The sequence below is a fragment of the Pelobates fuscus genome, chromosome 4, assembly GCF_036172605.1.
Source record: "Pelobates fuscus isolate aPelFus1 chromosome 4, aPelFus1.pri, whole genome shotgun sequence".
NCBI lineage: Eukaryota > Metazoa > Chordata > Amphibia > Anura > Pelobatidae > Pelobates > Pelobates fuscus.
The window spans coordinates 53079884-53102008 of NC_086320.1; the positions used below are offsets into that span (position 1 = coordinate 53079884).

A 22125-nucleotide genomic window follows, 5' to 3' on the forward strand; every position below is an offset into this window, starting at 1 on the left:
CTGTTTGAGTTAATTATAACTCTTTAAGGAGAAGTACATTAACACATTCCCACCTTGCACCCCTGCAGTCTATAATGAATGCTGTAGCAAGGCTAATTATTATTATTATTGCAATTTATATAGCGCCAACAGATTCCGTAGCGCTTTACAATATTATGAGAAGGGATTTAACTATAAATAGGACAATTACAAATAAACTTACAAGAACAATAGGTTGAAGAGGACCCTGCTCGATCGAGCTTACATTCTATAGGTCTTCCTGTCCTCCCACAACTTCCACTCCTTCAATCTCTGTGTGTACTTACACTGGCTTGCCATAATATATAGGGCTAAATTTAAAATTCTTGTATTTGCTTATACATCTCTACATAACACTGCTCCTATCTATTCTAATTGATACACAAGTATGTTGCACCAAGGCCCCAATGCTCTGCCGAAGACTTATGTCTATCCTCTGTTCGTACTCGCATCTCTGGCACCCACCTCGAAGACTTCTCTAGGACTGCACTGTTACTATGAAACACACTACCCTGCTCCATTATACTCTCACCCAATCTCCATTCCTTCAAAATATAGTTGAAAACTCAGTTCTTCGGGAAGGCATATTAATGAAACTGTTTTAAAGCTTTCCCTGTTCACATCCTTGCATTGTCTCCTGCTACTGTAACCTCGAAAAATTTAATAAATTATAAATTCCTCTAGCAACCTACTTTTTCCACACACTAAATACAACTTACCCTTACCGCTCGTGTCACTTCACAACACTCTCCCTAGAATGACAGCTCGGGCCCTTAACACCTTCTGTTCCTGTGTGTCCAACACATCTTGTTGCAAATACTTGTCTGTTAGTCCACTTATTGTACAGTATACCAGATTATAATATGTTGTGCCAAAGTAATATAAAATATAGCAAAGTTGCTAGTAGTGATCTTTCCACCAGGCAGAGTCTCAAAAAAAGATGCAAAACTTCTCCTAAACAAAATGATCTATAATAAGTGTGGGCGCACTTAGTATGAAAGAGGTAAATTCTGGTTGAAAAAACATATAGCTCAAATTCTAGGTTTTGTTTTAGTAAGAACCTTTACAATTGCCTCTGTCCTTAGGAGTTAACATCGATACATGTTCTTGTATCACGTGCTTCCTAATGTAACACTGTATTAAATGGGTGAAATAAAAATGTATATAAGAGCCTCACTCATGTGGTAAGGAGTTGCTGACTGGTTCTCCGGACACTTTGACAAAGCCGTCGGGTGAAACACATTTGTGTTATTTGTGTTGAATTCACCTTTTATTTGCTGCTGTTTAATTAATAAAGTGAAGTCATTTTACTCAGAGTTAGAATGTTATTGCCATAAAAGAAATATAATGCTTCATTTGTAAAGTCCATTTCGTGGGGACATAAGTTATCTTAAACAGATACTATAGTGTAAGGAAAACAAATCTGTATTCCTTACACTACACTTCCGTCTGCACCCTCCACCGACACTGCAAGGTTTAAAAAAACTCTTACTGTACTCATCTGATTCCAGCCCTGATCTTCCGCTGCGCTGGTTAGGCTTCCGCCTCCTCCACCGTCTACTAAGGAGGGGGGGGGAGGGCTAATGCGCACGCATTGGGATTTAACGGACGCTGGATGTCCTCATGCAGAGCGTGAGGACACCCAGCATCAGTTAGGAGACCAAAAGTTGCCAAGCAAGCAGGAAGTGTCGGTAGTGGCTGTGTGATTGTCAACCACTAGAGGCAGTCTTAATCCAGCAAAGTAATTATTGCAGTTTATATAAAACTGCAATGATTTACATTGCAGGACTAAGGGGACAGGGGCATTGCACCCAGACCACTTCATTGAGCTGAAGTAGTTTGGGTGCCTATAGAGTCCCTTTAAGCAGTGAAATTTTGAGCAAGGTTATTTGCTCAAATAATTGTGAGTTTATACAAGATTTTACTATATAATCACTATTGGATTTATTTTTTCTTATGTTTCAGCATATGCTGTAGTTCAGCACGGCATTGCACAGCAATACTCCAGTGCAACTGAGCTGCCGCACCTTGCACAAAATTTAATTTGGGTGTTGGAACAAAAAATGATGCTTTCCATCTAAGACCTCAGTCCAATTAATAACCGAAGCAAGGATTTAATCCACTGCTGCATTTATGACAAAGAGCTGTTCTGACAGCTCTTTATAGTGTGAGTGTTGCTCATATACATTTTTAATTCATTCAATGCAGTGTTACATTCTATATTTTTTTGGTATCTCTTTTTGAGGTTGTGCCTGCTGGAGAGATCAGCACTAGCAGCATTGCTACATTTCATATTACTTTGGCGCAACTTATTATAATCTGTTACTTGACTTTTTTTTTTTTAAGTTATACTTTGTCTGTGACGTTTTTGCTCCTTATCGTTACACCGAGCACTATATTATATTTTTAGTACTATAGTACAGCGCTGTGTTGGCACTTTATATATAATAATAAGTCAGAGAAAGCCTGCGTCCAACGGTTCAGACCCCAGAAAACAGAATGAGAGGCTTCTGAATGGCTAAGGTACATCCTAGTGTAAGCCGAGCTCAAGGGTGATGTGTTAAGGTGCAAGTATTTGTTCAAACAAAATAATTGTATCTTATTTTACATATTTTTTTACAATGCATTATAAGAAAGACTAGAGTAAGGGAGTGCCTCTTTAAATCCCCACTCTGTAATGACATATCATAAAAACAGCTGTGTAGTTGCTATTCCTTGTCTTATTATTTTCTCTTGGAAGTGAGAGACACTTTGGTGAAGATAAGGTGAAGTGTTTTTTACAGATGTCAAGTCATTACAATAACTGAAAAAAGAAAAAAAAACACAAAAAGAAATCAAACTACGTTGATATAATAGTGGCAGATTCTTCTTAAACCATGAATCACCCAAAATATATACAAATAATTTTATCTCCTGCAATTTTGGGTGATTCACTAATATTATATAGTACAATTATGTCCATAAGTGTTATAAATGCTGCTAATGAGTAAAGTCTGACATTTTTAGTTCTGATTGTAGAAATGTTAACATTTGTTTCAATTCATACATGTACCCAAAATTTACTTTTTCGTACATTAGAAAGCATATGATACACATACATGTATCAGTGTTAACCTCTTAAAGGACGGAGGTAATTGTAAAAGTTCTTTCTAAAACAAAACTTAGAATGCAATTAAACACACTTATTTGTGATGTCCCTTAGGTACAAAGATGCATGCACATTTTGGTTTTGTGCTGCCCTAGGCATGACGAAGCTTAGGCACCCCCCCAATCTAAATTTACCCCACCCTTTCCTGTCAAATCTGCACCTCTACCTGTTAAAACCAACATGCACTTTGACTCGCAGACACAGGTCCCCACTGATGCATACACGGACATACACTCACTGACAGATATACAGTCATTGGCACACACACTTTTTAACCAACACACACTTTTACTGAGAGAAACACACACCGACAGACACACATATACATTCACAGACACACTGACAAACACTTTTAGTGTGTGTGGAACTGCACTCACTCCCATAAATCTGAGTCAGGGTGCTTGCTGAACCGGAATCAAACACCAGATTTCCAAAAATTAATAAAGTAATAGAGGTCCAGGCCAGTGATGTATTTAGGATTTGTGCTGCTTGGGCAACCCCCCCCCATTTAAATTTTCCCCACCACTTCCTATAAAGGTCGCACTTTGACTGACAGCCGCTCACTCACTGACAGACGCACACACTCATTGACAGACACACACTCTCATATACATTGACAACCAATGACATACACACACACTCACTGATTTGACACACTGAAAGACAGACACACTATTACTTGGTACACACTGACAGACTTACACTCACTGACAGACGCATGCACTCACTGACCGACACATACACACATTCACTAACCGACACACTCTCACTGACAGACGCACGCACTTACTAACTGACACACACACATTCACTTAGAAACACACACACACTTACAGACACAGACACACACACACACACATTTCCACCAACACTCACAAATTATTATTTTAAACTTCATTAAGCGGCACGGAGGGAGCTGAGCAGGAAGAGCTCAGGTGAGTATGCTCCTTCGCTGCCCACTGCCCGCCTAGAGGGGGGGCTTTAAAAGTGGCCAGCCGGTCAACTCTTGAGCCACCCAGGACACAAGGCAAGCGAGGGATCTGCTTGGGCGTTTGGGGGTGGGTTTTCCTGCCGCCCCCTACAAAGTGCCGCCCAAGGCAGATGCCTTGTTTGCCTGACAGGTACTTTATTAGGAACCACAACAGCAATGTTTCGACCCCAAAGGGTACAAAGACCTTTTGGGGTAGAAACGTTGCAGTTGTGGTTCCTAATAAAGTACCTGTCTTGAACCAAGGAGTGCCTGGACCTCTATTACTTTAACACTGACCAACATTGACATACACATTCATTGGCAGATACACACTGATACTGACAAACTAACATTTTTATTTTTTTTTCTTTAATTTCAATCCACCCAGCCTCCCTACCTTTGGGAGTGCTGGAGTGGATTTTCTCATTTCCTGGGGTCCAATGGTAATCCTTTCACTGCAGGTGTTATGTCAGATTCAGGGACAGTCAGATTGTGTTCTGGTTCTGCCCCACTCTTTTCAACACATGATGCTCCTGCCTTCTCCTCGCTTTCCACTTACTGCTAAAGTTCTAAGCATGCCTCCTTTCACACTATCCCCACTCAGGTCCCCTCTACCCCTTCTGGCATTACTCCACCCCCACCCTCTACATTTTTTAGAATGAATAAAGCTTCCTTGGCTTTGTCTCCTCCTACCAAATCAAATCCCACCTCACAGTTACAGCTCTCCACCTCCCCTGCACAGCCTGCATTTCCATCCCGAGCATGTGAGCGGTCAAAGGAGGCGGCAAGGGAACCGTACTTTTCCCACTCTGCTCCCTTGTTTGCCGCTTAGTGATACCAGGTCCAGAATGAAGTCATATTTGGTTCCCAGCTACAATATGAGCAGCTGACCACCTTTGGGGGGGGGGGCTAAGTTGGCCAACTGGCCAGCTCTTGGGCCCCCCATAAAACAAGGCATATGCAGGGGCGTTTGGGGGCGGTGTTTTTTCTGCTGACCCCATGAATTTGCCGCTCAGGGCAAATGTCTTGTTAGCCTCACGGAAAATACAGCCCTGCCCATGTACAGATTTTATTTTTATTTTTATTTTATTTTGGAAAGTTACATGGGTCAAATATTGGGTTTAAAACAAGAGGTAGGTGCAGCGCCTAGATAGAGCTTATGGGCATATATGCAATGACAAGACCAGAAAAGTCAGAAGGAACCAAATTGTGTAGTATATTAAAATTGTTATTAGGAGTATAACTAAAGTAAAAATGTGCACTTACACTTTTTTGGAGCTTCAATGCAGCTCCAACTTATGCACCTGGGTGGAATAATCCCCTCCCCCCTCCAACCCCCTTAATGATATAGTGCAGTGCTGATACCTCGCATAGTCGTAATAATAGAAGGTATTTTCCTAGAACTAAAAACGATAAAAATTGTAATACAGTGTAGTATATTGAACTATGAAGCAGGAGTCTTGGTCTGTAAATACAATCAACATTTAGTGGCTATCTCCTAACCATCAAACATCCTTTTACCCCCATCAAGTTGATCAACGATCTTTTTGTTCCACTCTTGGATTGGACAGGAGTTGCAGCCCCCCTTCCTCCCCCTCCTCCACCCAAAAAAGCTTCTTCAATTCCTCCTCTTTCTACTGGCACCATGGACAGAACTCCAGAAAAGCTAAACAAATGAAACAGCACATCCCTTGTCCATTTAATTTGATTGGTGAACCATCAAATTGCATTCCAGAGTTTTGGAATTCAGATGAATTGTAATTCATATGAAATCAAATGCATAAGTACAGCAGATACAGCTTGGTCGCTGCTTTATACAAACAAACTAACAAAATGTAGGTTATAACAGAGGATATCGATAGATCTATAGTACAACAGCTGGAATTATAAACATTTCTTACTTGTTTTATATATCTGCACATAACTTTTGGGTGACAGATTCACTTTTTGGCAATAAATTGTATTCAATTAACTTTAAGTACTAGTTTTGACCTCACATTACCTGCTGTGAGGAACTGAGACACAATCGAAGTGCAACAAAGAGTCCAAGTGGTTGGTTTTATGCTGCAAAAAGCCATTTATAGCTCTAGATGTTGACTTTTACAATCTGCACCTGTCAGGGATTTCGCCATAAAACACTGCTAACGTCATACATGAATGAAACTCATATTACAGATATTTCTTCTGATGTGACCAGATGTGTAGCTTGTGTGAGCATAATAGATGCATTTCAAGAAGCAGCATGGAAGCAACATGCATTTATGTCAAATAGTCTGAAAGCAAAACTCTTTGGACTACAAACCTTACTGGAAAAATAAAATTGGTCTTGTGCATTCCTTGTAAGGACAGGTTATGTTTGAGAAGACATAATGGAAGATTTCAGCACTATCATTCAATAAATTCATTTTTAACACTAGAGTGTTGTAAAACTTTAGGCTCGGGCTACCCTCCCTTTCTGCAAATAATTCGGTAACTTACCTCTAATCAAGCAGCAAGAGAGTCTTCTTGCTGCAGATCCGCATCTCGCCCGGGAAATGATCACTAGTGATCTACCAGCCAATCCAAAGGTCCTCATAAAGAAACATTGGCAAGTAGGATGCATTAACAGCAATTGCTAGCTGTTCTGGCAATACTTCTCATAAAGAAGCATTGAAACCAATGCGTATAGCTTCAAATTCACTTCGAGCAAGAGCTTAAAGTACTCTCCTACCATTTCAGAAGCTTTAGAAAAGTGCTGATACATCCTAAAATTTTCAGTTTTAGAAAATATTTATTTATTTATTTATTTTAAAGAGGGGCTACACTGTTAACCTACAGCATTTAACCCCTTAAGGACCAAACTTCTGGAATAAAAGGGAATCATGACATGTCACACAAGTCATGTGTCCTTAAGGGGTTAAGCAAGCTGAAGTGTCGTTACAATTAAAGACAGGAGGCCAAAAAAGTATATTACATAATCAGCCCATTTTAAGGATCATTTCCTTTGGGATCGCAAGGTAGTACTGCTAAAAGGTGGAGCCTTCGATTAAAATATGAGAACATGAAAAAATATAGCAAAACAAAGAACAAAATCAATGACAGCTGATAACAATTTTAGCACTCCAGTTGTTAAAATGTAAAATAAAGTTCTTACGATGTGCATGCAAAATTTGGAGATGAATATTGGTAACAGCTGTAAAGATGTATATGTATCATTATTTTGAACATCAGGAATGTTCTGCTTTGTCTTGTTCTTGCTTTATTTTAAATCATTTCCATATTTCTTGTCCTTAAAAAGTAAGGTTAAGTCAATGCAAATCAGCCTTGATCAACCAGTATCCACACACTAAGTGACCAGGTAATGAGTTAACCATAGCTATTGTATTCCACTTTCATGGCCTCCTTCTTCGAATACTGCTTTGAACAATGATTGCGGGAGGTAATATCGAAGAGCTCACTGATGGATTCCATAAAACAGATCAAATTATGGGAGACAGGAGGAAAATAAAAAAAAAAAGCAATAGGGATCGTGGATACACAGTAAATAAGTTTATTATATGTAGCATCCCAGCACTATGTACAAATAACTGCTGTGCTAACTGGAATACTAAGCAGTTACTGTTTTAGTACAGTATATTAGCTTCAACAGTTTTCTTACACAACTGCTTTAATAAAATGGACACAAAGAACAGACATCATCTAAACCATCATTTCATGTAAAGTTCTGAAATGTACAGTATGTAAATCATAAAATAAAAAAATATAAAAGAAACCTGAAATAGTACGTCTAACTTCAATCTTAACGTTTAGTTTTTTGTTTTTTGCTTTTTCCTTTACAGAAATGTACACATAGTCCATGTAGTTGTATCATGACCTGCATCATTTTTTTTTAAGCAGATCCAATGCCAGTACTGGCATTTTTTTTTTTATTCCATCATAGGCACTGAATTAAAAAAATAAAAGTAAAAATGTAAAGAATAAAAAAAAATTAAAAATTAAAAAAAAGTTCTACATCATATCACTGATTCAACTCAGTGTTCCTTGCCTTTTTTGAGTTTCCAGATGAAAAACATTTAAGTATAAATAACACAAACAAGCTTGTGGGTATATTCACAAGTTATTTGCAACCAATACTGTTAAAGCAGTCATGCTGCAGTTCATTTGTGTGCAAGAGCATTTAGCAGCTTTTGTGCACTTAGCGAAAGAAAACAAAAAAACGTTGAACGCAGTCTCTTTACTGGCTGGTTCGGTCTGTTGAGAGGAAGACACTATGTTGCTCTTGTGCTCGTTCCAACAACTTCTTTTTCTTTTTTTTGTTCCTCTGGTCTTTTTTCTTCATGGGTCGTTTACCTGAAAAAAAGAGGAGGAGATTTTAGCATACATGTTGGATGCATGTAAAACAGGAGAGCAATGTTACTCTTTACACTTTTAAACACAACATATATCTTATATTACATAATATAATATAAGCACACCATTATTTACATATAAATATTTCCATATTCACATATTTATAATGTTACAATTATATTACATATTAGATGAGGTTAGAGGTCAATGCAGACCAAGAAGGATGCGTGTAAAGCCAGGGTAAGTGTCAAATCCTAGCATTCACCAAAAGCCTATAACATGCCAAAACCTTTAGAGATAAGAGATCTCTGGGGCAAACCTATTTGTGAACAAGAAAGGGATAAACCAAGCAAAAATAGGTGATCTTGCCAGCAATATTAAGTGGTGCCAGCTTGTATACTAATGGTCAGATCAAACGTAGATCTTTATTTAATATTTGTTTTATATTTTTGAATAAGCTTTTTAAAAAGATTTATTGTTTCTGGATAAACTTTTAAAAGCATTTTTTTTAAATATTAAAATATATTATACTTTAAAAAAATATAAATCTACAAAAGCAAATCAAAATATTAAATGCAAATATTTTCCAAAACATAAGATCATTTGAAAAGCCAACTCAAAAATATTTAATTGAGGCCATAGTTTCAGAGGTGGCATGGCACTTTAGAGGAATTGGGGCTAGTCTACATGACTTGTCCCAAGCAGATTTTTATTTCCACCCAGTGGTAAATGCCAAACCTAAGGGTTTGGGCATGGAATTATGACGAAGAAAGTACAGAAAAGAGTACTTAAGTCAAATAAATCCAAGTGGGAATTCCATTACATCCAATGACATATTTCACCCATGTGGTAACATATAGGAAAACAATGAGATCGTTTCAGAAGAGTAAATTTAATTTTGTAGTTAATTTTGACATTTGACAATTTGGCCATTAGGATTTGATACAGTAAAAAAAAGGTTAAACTTCACAACCTGCTATTTGACCCCAAGTACGGTATGCTAATGGACAGAGGCAGATGAAGCAATTTTATTTAAGGCTATTATCTAATGTTGTGTAAAAGTACTACAATGAATTCATTAGGGCTAAAAGTAATCCTGATTTCCAACAATACAGTTTATTTCAACATCAAAAATGGGAAGATGGACTCAAACAACTATAATTTCTGATATAAACTAATTGAACCTCTGTATTTAATCTTTCAAAATTCTTTTGTTTCAGGTGTTGTAGCGGAGCATTGGAGGAAGGCAGACGTCGTTCCTATATTTAAAAAGGGTTCAAAATCCTTGTCTGGAAATTATAGACCTGTGAGCGTAACTTCTGTAAATGGGAAAATGTATGAAGGGCTATTAAGGGATAATATTTAGGAATTCATTGGGAATAAGTCTTTTATTAGCAATAACCAGCATGGTTTTATGAAACATAGGTCATGCTTGCTGCAGAGGGATTTAGATAGGTTGGGGGCACTAAAGTGGCAGATGAAATTTAATGTAGAGAAATGCAAAGTTATGCACTTTGGGGTCAAGAATGCACAAGCACCCTAAATGGTAGTGAATTAGTGGTAACCACACATGAGAAGGATTTGGGAATTGTTATGGACAGCAAATTAGGCAGCAATATGCAATGTCCATCGGCAGTTGCTAAGGCCAGTAAAGTTTTGTCATGTTTAAAAAGAGGCATAAATTTTCGGGATGAAAATTTTATTTTGCCTCTTTATAAACTGCTGGTAAGACCACACCTTGTATATGCTGTGCAGAAACGAGCAAAAAAATTGATAAAAGAAATGGAGCATTTTAGTTACAAAGAAAGGTTAAAAAACGTAAATCTCTTTCGTTTGGAAAAACTGCGCCTCAGAGGGGATATGATAACATTATACAAATATATTCAGGGCCAGTACAAACCATTATCTGGAAATCTAGTCAGGGCTATACATAGGATACGAGGTCACACATTTAGGCTGGAAGAAAGGAGATTTCATCTAAGGTAAAGAAACGTTCTTTTTTACAGTAAGAATCATAAGGATATCGAATTCTCTGCCTGAAGAGGTGGTCCATACAGATGTTTAAACTGCAATTGGATAAATACTTGCAAAAACATAACATACAGGGATATAATTTCTAATTAGTGGGGTTATAGCTGCTTGATCCAAGGAGACATCTGACTGCTATTTTACAGTTAAGAAGGAATTTTTTCCTAGTTTGTTGCAAAATTGGAAGCGCTTTAGACTGGGGTTTTTTTTTTGCCTTCTTTTGGATCAACAGCAAAAAACATAAGTGAGGAAGGCTGAACTCGATGGACGCAAGTCTCTTTTCAGCTACGTAACTATGCAACTATGAATGTTAATTACGTAGCGAATAACCATGCTGCAACATTTCACAAAATATAAGCACACCTGATTAATAGACATACAAAAATAAAGTGCTGACAAAAATATTTACTAAAATATATACATTTAAAAACAACTATGATAAATAAATTAAAAAAAATATTAAAGTTAATCTATTTCTCTAAAAAAAAGCACAAAACAAAAAAAACTTATTGAATATAACTGGTAAGACTTCCATCTATAAATTTTACAGCTATTGATAACAGTTTTACCTAATCAGGCACAGGTAACCTTCGGCACTCCAGATGTTTTGGACTACACCTCCCATGATGCTTTGCCAGCATTATGGGTGTATGAGCATTATGGGGGATGTAATCCACTACATCTGGAGTGCCGAAGGTTGCCTATCCCTGAGTCCTAATTGATAACCTTAAAATATATTTACTCCATTCCTTGCATCACACAACTTGTCCTCTAGATGGCATGCTCTAACTTTACTGTGTCTTGTGGGTATTCATACAAACACAGGGTTTTTGCTAGTTTGGAAATTTTCTCACTCAATTACATCTACCAACAAAAACGCACAATACCACTCATACACACAAACATAAGGATTTACATACAGAATAATGTAATTGTATTTTAGGCTGCCCTAGACTACCAGCTAATTAGGTACCCTCAATTAACCACAAACAAGATCAGTCTCTAACACACCTAACAAACCATGATCACATACCCATAGTTTACCACTCACACAACTACTTAGCCATATACATACATTGGCAAAACATATGCACATATACACATTTACATGTTGTTCTAGATATATATCTTAAACCGCCAAAACCTACAGGTAGCCAATGACGCAAGCATACATATATACATACAAAACTACTCAAACACACACACACACACACATATATATATACAAATAGCCAAGCACACAATCAAATTGTCAATTTCCTCGCCCCTTCCTCAAATCGTATATCCCCTTTCCATTGCCCCTACCTCCTATTTCTCCAATTTAATTCATTCCATCTCATATCCCTCTAATTTAAATTTCTCATTCCTTTTATCACATAGCCCCCTTTTCACTGCTCCTTCCACACATCTGCATCGTAATCTTATGCCCCACAATTTATTCTCCAAATCCAAAGTAAACACACCTCACATCTTCTTACCCTGGTGAGCATTTTCAAAGTCCTAATGGCCATTGTCAAATCATCTACAAAATTATATTTACTCTTCTGAAACTATCTCATTGTTACCTATCCTACCAAAACACTTCTTTCTTTACACAGTAAGCTCCTCAGATTTTTAGTAGGTCTCGGCTTCTCAGCTAGAAAATAGCCTTTCTGTACTGAGTTGCAGAATATATTCATGTTTTTATAGGAGTATAGAATAAGGCTCATAAGTGTGTGTCCATAATTCCAATGTTAGCACATCATAAGAAATGTATTCTATCAGCATTAAATATACAAATATATAAAAAAGACAAACAGTAATAGATAATCTAATAAAAGGGAAGCAAACAAATACTTCAGAAGATTAACTAAATTGCAGTCCCTGCTAGAGGATTGACAAAGTTAATTCCTGGATATATCCATGGCAGCATTACGATAGGGTTAGCTCCGCCCACTTGGCTGTTTAGGACAGGAAATTAAGGTATAAATACTCCTCCTACCAGACTGGATCTCCAGTCTTTTTTCCTGTCCTCTTGGCTGTGGACATGGTTTCAGGTAAGTTGCATTACCTTTTTTGGAAATGGATTTGGACATGGATTTGGACATGGACAGGGACATGGACATGGACATGGACATGGACGTGGACTTGGTTTACCTCTTCTTACCCAGAAGGGTTTAGCCGTACTCTTTGGAAAGTACATAAGGATTCATCTAATCAGACCACTGGGTAGCGGTAAAACCTATCCTATGTAAACTATAGTGGTAAATATATGCCTTGTATCCTTACTATTTGAAGAATTCCGCAGCAAAGGATAGCGGTAATAGATGGGTATATTGTGATGGCAAACTATATCCGCTGTGATCCTAAGGGTAGCGGTTATTTATAAGTGACTCGTGCATTATGACATTACCGCAGTGATCCTTATGGTAGCGGTGCGTGATGTATACACTTTTTAACTATCCTAATGGTAGCGGTTAATATGTGTGACACATGCATTTTAACATTCAGACTATTGCCGCAGTGATCCTAATGGTAGCGGTGCATGGTGTATACACATATGTCATAGGTTATAAATCCGCAGTGATCCTCTTGGTAGCGGTTATTATGTGTGACACGTACATTATAACATTCAGACTATTGCCACAGTGATCCTATTGGTAGCGGTGCATGGTGTTTACACATACTTCATAATGATGTAAATCCGCAGTGACCCTCTGGGTAGCGGTAAAACTGCAGTGTACATATGTATGGTATTGGATATCGGCCGCTGTGATCCTTGGGGTAGCGGTATAATATTGGTACCTGCAAATATTGGTAAACATATAAGTCACTGGATGAAGGATATATTTCTGGTGTTCAGAAGGAGAATCTCCTTAAAATATGGTACTCAAGGAGAAACATATATTGCTATGATCTTGGCGGTAGCACTGTTTATATGGAACATGTTCTCATGAATTTTCAACCTAATTCTAAGCCCACACTGGCCCTTGTTTTTAACAGGATATGTGGCAGTGAATTCCATCAGGCTTAATTAATTACTTGAGACTATCCACACTGGGCCTTGTGTTAACAAGATGTGTGACAAGTGATTCCAATCAGGCCTTAATTGCAAGAGAGTCCACTCCTGGCTTTGTCTGTAACAAGAAAGGTGACTAGGTTTCCCAGCTCAGAGAAAATCCACCCTGGTCCTTGTTTTTTTAAGATGTGTAGGTATGGTGTGCAGCAGGACTTAACTCAGAGAATGTCTTTAATGGCCCTTGTTATTACAAGATTGTGGGGGTAATTTCCGGCAGTTTTCTCACTTGTGGTGGTCACAACTAATTCAGGCCCATTAAGAGAATGATCTTATAAGGCATTATATTACTGGTTGTTGTGACACTCAGCATGTAGGCAAGCAGGTTTAAAGGAGTGTGAAAGTTTTTTGTTTTTTTTTGAATTAAATGGAAATTGAGTTCTCTTAAGATTACCTACCGTATATACTCGTGTATAAGTCGATCTCGTGTATAAGTCGAGTGCAGTTTTGTGACCAACAATTGTGAAATATGCTATGCCTTGTGGATAAGTCGAGGGTAAAACTTGGGGCTATGAAATTCTGTGATTTTTATAATTTTGTCAGATTTATTTCTATGACCTTTTTAGGATTGGTGCATTTAGCCCTTTACATTGAGAGAATATTTTCTAAATATAGGAGATCTCTCTGTTTATAGTATTCTATTATGGGTTTCTTGTATATGTATGTGTGTGTGTGTGTGTGTGTGTGTGTGTGTGTGTGTGTGTGTGAATATATATATATATAATGTATGTATGTGTGTATGTATATATGTATGTATAAGTGCACTTTCTTCTCTCCTTGGAGGTTGTATGCCGTTACTTCTTCCTAATCTTTCTTTCCTGTCTATAATGTCTTGTTCACACAGGAATTAGAATATCTGGTGTCTAACTCTTTCATCTAGAAAGGGGAAATCTTCTGTATTACACAGGCTATTGAATCTCTATTTATCTACAATAATTCTGTTTATGTGTGACACATTCTATAGTTCTGTCTAAAGTGTTACTATAATTATGTATTCCTACAGTGTGACACATTCTATAAGTCTGTATATCTAAAGTGTGGCATGCTCTTTAACTCTGTATATCTACAGTGTGACATATTCTATAACTCGGTATCTATGAGCAGTATTACATTCTTTTCATCTTAGATTCATTCGTGATGGATACGGTTCCAGAATTGTCATGTTATGCTTATGTTTCTTGTCCGAAATAAGGTCGGTCTTGTTCTGTACATTGATTCCCCAAATTCCATTCATATTTTTAATCACAAATAATGTAAATGACTCTGATGGGCTTGAGGTTTCTTGTCCTATGCTGCTGGCTAGACTTTAAGGTTTAATTGCCACTGCAGGCCTGCAAGGTCTGTGGCACGTTTACCAGAAGTGAATTTCTACTTGCTAGATCTAAATATTCTATTTCTAGTGAAGTGGAAATGTTGAACACGGGCTAGGTTAATTATTTTAATTGTAGCCTTTTTTAGTAAAACCTTCACAGTGGTGGAATCCTGTTTCACTATGTATAATCTGTAGTAAATCATAACGGACGATACGTTTTAGCTTTGGGCCTCTGAGTTCAATCTTGTGAGTTCTATTCTGTATTACCTTTTCCACTGGAATGTTATTGGTTTTGTTCACATACCTACAGAGGAGTCGAAGGTGGACAACAATGGATCCTGAAGATAGTTCTACTGTCTCTGGTAAGTCCTATACAATTTACTAATAAGAAGTTCATCTTAAATCTATTCAAAATCTGCTATTATTTATAACAAAGGAATATTTAATGCAACAGGATATTTTCCAGTGCTGCTTGGTTTAAGTTGTCATACTCTGAGGAGTAGTGGGCGAAACGCGCATCAGGGGCACTCAGGGACTTAGAGCATTTGACATCTAATATCTGTATATTTCATTTGAACACAGCTCGTGCCCTGAGTATACATTCTCTCTACTGCTATTGCTAATTTTAGAGGATCAGAGCTTTTTTCTTTATTATGTTTGGCTATTCTTGCTAATATGCATTTCTAATAGCAACCCCCTTTTCTCTGTTCCCACAGCAGTAACGTTTTGTTTTTTATCCACAGAGGAAATATAACGGAACCTCTAGGTGGATAATCTATAGATTTTTTATACATCGCAAATAGATACAATTACGAACGGATGTTAACTTTTCAGTGCACTTTGATACTATTCATTACATTCCTATCTGGATATAAGAAATAAGGGATACAATTATTATTTAGAAGATAAAGAATAGTCTTTTTGCTTTGATTTACTAATGTGTAAGAGTGCAAGATTGGAGACTAGTCAAAATGAACTATTTAGTAATTAACATCTCATAATCTGATAACTGCAAGAATAGTCTCTCTGCTTTGATCTACTAAATGTGTAAGAGTGCAAGAATTGAGACTATACCAAAATGAACTATTTAGCAATTAACACCTCATAATTTGACAACTGCGGATTGCAAACTATATTTTGCTCCAACATCTGGGAATAGGTTTCTGAAAACTTCTGAACAGAACCTTTTCCCCTCCTTCCTCTTTTTGTTATAATCAATCCTTTTTGTTATTTTTTATATCCTTAGATCGAATTTTTTGGCAATTTAATTCACTCTTACCCTGTTTAGTGCTCAATTTATTGCACAAGGAAGTTCAGAGTTCTAAGAATAGTTTCGATGTACTTTCTTGACCTATTTGAAAATATCCTTAGATCGAATTTATGGCTATTTAATTCACTAATTTAAGAAAATCTTATCCTGTTTAGTGCTCGATTTATTGCACAAGGAAGTTCTAAGAATAATTTCGATAAACTTTCTTGACCTATTTGAAAAAATTTGAAAACAATTTATATGAGATCTACCTTTACCTATATCTAACAGCCAGTAACAGCACATTGGTATTTTATTATTATTTATTATTTTGAATATCCACTTATACATATTGGATATTTTATCCTTATTGATCTACTAATTTTAATAGAATCATTAAAAGTTCATTCTTATTGTTAGGACACTAATTTCTTGTTTGTTCACTTTGGTCTATGGGTAAACCCCTTAAAGAGTGTTCCTTCAGCTTCCTTTTTTCTTTCTTTTTTTCCTCAAGTTGTCATACTGTTATACAATTTAATATCTGGTATTATCCTGCCTGGTTATCCTATGTTGTGGCACAGACCGTGCTAATCTCCATATTCCAGGTTTAGGAGATCCAACTTTACCATATTTTGGATTTAATGTCCAGAGAATTTTCACATTATGTTTTGGATAGATGCAGTATCTGTTCGGACGATGTGTCTGTTTTTGCACTTATTATTTATCTACCTATTTTCATCATGTTTGATTTACTTTTTTCAATTGCGTTTTTTCAACCACTGTTTGCCGGTTACCTGATACCTGCTGGTAACCGTATCTTGTCTTCCCATTCATAATGGTTTTTGGAACAATCCAAGTATAAAGAGTATCCTGATATTTGCAATGCTTTGATACCTTGAACTTAGTGTCATAATAAGGTATGTCTCACGCAATTTAATTTAACTCTGTTCTAATTGAATTTTCTGGTCTCAGATGTCACTATATATAATCTTCTACCTATTACGATACTACATTACTGAATTGTTCCTGTATTTATGTTTTCCTATAGCATCCAGTCAGTGTCTCTCTCTCCTTGAGAGAATGTTCTATTTAATTATTATTATTATTTTTTTTTTTAGGAGCTATGTTACAGTCTCTGATCTCTGAGAAACTGGAAGAATTAGCAGCTATCCTGATGCTGTAGTTGTTCTCAGACTTGAAACTATTCCTGTTTAACCTGGCCTATTCCCTCACGGTTGGTTTCTGCCACAGTTCCTCTGCTATTTTATATCTAATACCTTTTCCTCCCAATTGGCAATTAACAGGATGCCAATGCTTAGTTGGGTTGGAGGTCTGATTCCCTGTTCCTCCTATCGAACACTAATTTGGGTATCTCGGCAGTTGTCTTTGACTGGGGGGGAAGTGTTTTTTCTTACTGTACATGATAATCTAAGATTAATTCCGTAGCCTGGTTTATTTCTCCTGCTTATTTATTGGTATATCTTTCAGATCTGTATATTTCGATGCTGTTGTCCAGGAATGGCCAGGTGTTAGATTCCTGGATATTGTTGAAGTTGCCGATTTCATTATGATTTGGCAATCTAGAAACAGGTGGTTATAGTCATGTGACATCTATGGTCACATGACTAGCCAGATGACTATAACAGTTTTTCTGTTCTCTATTCAGATTTCACAAATTGGATACTCCAAGAAAGTGGCCTTGTTTGACATTTTGGGAAGTTTCCCAGAAACTCTGCAGTCCAGGGTTTGCTTGTTCTTATCTGTTTTTACAAATATTGGTGGGTGCTTGTTTATTTCCCTCCCATCAGATGTTGAGCTTGGGTATTACCCTATCGTAATGCTGCCATGGATATATCCAGGAATACAGAAAATTTCACCATACTTACCATAATTTTCTTTTCCTGGATATATCCATGGCAGCATTGCACCCCTCCCTTCTGTATAAATTTATTTTTTAGGAGCTTGTTACTAGAACGGAGATCCGGTCTGGTAGGAGGAGTATTTATACCTTCATTTCCTGTCCTAAACAGCCAAGTGGGCGGAGCTAACCCTATCGTAATGCTGCCATGGATATAACCAGGAAAAGAAAATTATGGTAAGTATGGTGACATTTTCTCTATTGGTTTATCACACAAACTATGATAGATCACCTGCACTTTCAGCATATTCCCACAAGGGGGTAATGTATAGTATTTGCTGGTAATTGCATAGATATAATTTTACCTTCTATAATTTTCTATAGCTTTTCAAAAAATAAAATGTTTTGCAGCATTCTGTATCTTAACCCTGATTCCCTCTTCCCATATTCTCAAATATTTCCTTCTTTCATGCTGATGAATCTGCCTATATATGAGGTCACAGCTTTTTTTTTGTGGTTGTTCCCTCATAACCTAAAGTGTCCAATGGCTAACAGCTATCATAAGTAGAACGGTAATAACTACAAGTCCCACAATCCCTTGAACTGAGCAGATTTAAGGCTGTGTATAAAGATCTTTGAAAACATCTAGTGCATTCTTACCCTACATATGGTTCAACAGTTTGTGCTCAATAGATTTGTGCACAGTGAAAGAAATTCAGTCAGCCTGAATCGATTTGTCAGAAAAAGGTATTTGCTTCACGTGATTCAGGTTTTATCCATGTGTTTGGGTTTGGATGAATTTAGTCCATGCACTGGTTTCTGGAAAAATCAATTCAAACGAACCAAAAGGGACCAATTTTTTTTTGTTGTTGTTCCTTTTTCCTTCTTCTCTTGTCACTTTATCTGTGAATAAAGTCACCGTTTCATTCGCTGTCCCCTAACCAATTAACTCCAAATTACAAAAACAAAATGGTTTCATCCATTGTCCATTTCATTAGTTTCATGATTCGTCCATACAGTATTTGAATGTTTGAGATTCGTCTGAATTTTGGATGCTCAGCGATCCATCCAAAATACCAATTTATTTGAAACCAAATGCATAAGTCTAGTGCTTAGGTCTGTGCTTTAACCCTTGTGTGCCTTGTTAGACATGTCCAAAAGTTTGTACTCCGTAAACCAGAAAGAGGATCTAGTCTGGTCAAGCTTCGTACTGGACTGGGCTCAACTAAAGATTGGTGATGGAATGTCTAGAGATTTACGTAAGAATTAGTATTTTTTTTTTATATATATTCTCATTTTTTAATGAAATCATCATACATTACTAAAGGCACCATCTAGGCTGGATGTTTTTTTAAATCAGTTATAGCATGAAGAGCTAGATCTGGCTCCATGTTTAGCTCCATCCACGGACATAACCACTACTCACAAAGCAGGCTGGTGAACTCTGAAAGCAGGAAATAACCACACTCCGTGTTACCTCCATTCCAAGCCATGCTCACAGTACCAAAACAAGCCAGTAGTAGAAAAGAAATACAAGTTCAAACTTCATTCCGGTAGCTGGGACTCATCTCTGTGTAGGTATACAAGCGTGTTTTGGTGCAGAACTAATTCTGGACTCCATACGTCTATTCATATCTGAGCTTTGCTCTTTTAATGATTCTGATTTGTACCTAAAAATTAATTTTTTTGTTATTTATTTTTTCCAGTTTTATGATTTGCCTTATTCTGACTTCTGGGATTCTGACCTTGATTAGCGTTTTTACTGTCTTGCTTATTTATCACTTCTACGGTTTTGTCTGTCTGGAGTCTCTTAGAAACCATTCTGTTAAGTGTGGCTATTTATTATGTGGACCAGTGATATAACTATCTTCCACTATATTCTGCCCTTTTTGGCTAGTTCTGGTTGGAATTTTGCTTGCTGTGTAGGACAAAATTCTAATAGACAAACCAGAAGGAACTTTGACAGATATCAAAAGACAAGAAGAAAAAACTCACAGGCACTCCAACTTCAAGCCGCAGGCAGATTTATTATGACAGAATGCAACGCAACGTTTCGACCGGAAAGGTCTTTTTCAAGCTTGAAAAAGACCTTTCCGGTCGAAACGTTGCGTTGCATTCTGTCATAATAAATCTGCCTGCGGCTTGAAGTTGGAGTGCCTGTGAGTTTTTTCTTCTTGGATTATTGTACTGGGATTGCTGGTCCTGCTCTGGAGCACCCTTGGCCGTTGGGACTGAGTGCGGTTCTCATCACTTACTCTGCTCAATAGATATCAAAAGACACACATTTAGGGTGAGACAGTGAGACTGAGGGATAAAACCAAAGATACAGCCCAGAAGAAACAATAACATACTGAAACTGGGAAATCAGTACGAGAATGAGAAAACCAGAGCACGAGAGACTGCCACATATTCATACAAGGAGCCCCTGTGTCACACTGAGGACAGACAGGAATAGCGTGTAACAACTAAGGGACAGTTTATGACAGCCTGCCAGACACTCCGCTATGGAGCGTATGTATGTGCCAGTGTGTGTATCTCAGTGTACATCTGAGTGTATGTCAGTGTGTATGTGTGTAACTAAGTGTATGTGTGTATCTGTGTGCCAGTGTGTGTATCTGAGTGTACATGTCAGTGTGTGTATGTATGTGTCAGTGTGTGTATCTGAGTGTACGTGTCAGTGTGTGTATGTATGTGTCAGTGTGTGTATCTGAATGTGTGTTTCAATGTGTGTATCTGTGTGTCCGTGTGCATCCGAGTGCATATGTGCCAGTGCGTGTATCTGTGTGTCAAGGTGTTCATACTTGTTTGCGGGCTGTGTGTGTCTGTGTGGGGAGGGTGCACGCGTGGTGGGTGCCATACCTGGTGAAGCCATCTCCCTGAAATGCATTTTCTTTGCAAGTTGAGATGTCTGCATCTACCACATTTTTGGTTTTCTTGGCACGTTAAATGCAAATTTGGAGCTCACATTTAACCAGAATGTCTGTACCTGTGTGGCTCTCCATGACGCACTTCATATTCATTCATTTTCATAATAGTGGAAAGTGAAAAAAATGCACAACCAGAAGTATATGAGAAATCTTACTATGGAGTGAGTGAGTCTGATTATTTCATGCACACACATACAGGGTTATTACTAAAGTGAGAATTGTTGGGAATTCAAAGTGAATTTAAAATAAAACACACACACTCACACAAACACACGTGTACATATGCATACTGCAAAAAGTGTGTCTACCAGGCATGCTGAATCTAAAGAAGCCAGAGATTTACAAAACTGTGTGAGAGTGTAGAAGTACATAGGTCGAGCAATTTAAGGTCAGAGGAAGGTAACTCTACACTAAGCAACTAAAACAATAACCACCACTGTCACAGAACTTGCAGCTCTTGAAAATCTGTGTATGGGTATTGCATTGCAGTGATTATTTTCATGTGAACAAGGGCAGATATCTAGCATTCAGTTTGTTAAAGTAAAAAGTGTACCGTTCAGCCAACCACAGCTATAGCAATCCAAAAACCAGAGGTGGAACTACCAGGTTTACGACGGTTGGTTTTGCGACAGAACTTTGGAGTTCTGTCCATCAAGGGGGGTGGGGAGGGGCTCCCCTAGAAGAGTCATTATTTAGTATAATGCCATTTTTTGTTGTTTTTTTATTTTTACACACATCCTCCACACACAAACACACTAAAAAGCCTCACACACACACACACTCACAAAAAGCCAACAGAGTACACAGTCACACCTACACACACATCAAGCACCACACATACATAGCAGACTTAATCAACCACTGCAACCACATTGAGCCCCGACACATAGGTGTATTCTCAGTGGATTATTTCCAATAGATCCCAGTTACAACACTGCCAAGCACAACAGAAAATGTATCTTACACATGCTTCTTTTATGGTGCTTTTTGAACGTTGAGCATTTCCTTTGTACATTTCATTGAATACAAGAGCAATTCTGTTTAACAAATAAACAGTGTTATTTTAACATGTGTTCTAAAGAACCACCGAATATATAGTAATTATAGTATTATATTGGAAGCTGCTATTTACTTATTTTAGAATGGCTCTAGGCCCATGAAACAAGGGAAACATTAGTAATCACGAAATAAAATTAGCCAGATGGCAATAAAATGCTTCAAAAGGGACTAT

The 22125-nt window shown here is 37.4% G+C and overlaps 1 protein-coding gene across 1 annotated transcript in view; it reads right to left on the reverse strand.

Annotated features, from left to right (window-relative positions):
• Window positions 1–7649: 7649 nt before the first annotated feature.
• RSPO2 (R-spondin 2) overlaps window positions 7650–22125 on the reverse strand; it is a 114877-nt gene continuing 100401 nt past the window's right edge. The window contains exon 6 of the mRNA XM_063450288.1: window positions 7650–8465. Within this exon, the coding sequence (XP_063306358.1) occupies window positions 8350–8465 (116 nt within the window). The 3' untranslated portion in view covers window positions 7650–8349. The remainder of the gene's footprint in view (window positions 8466–22125) is intronic.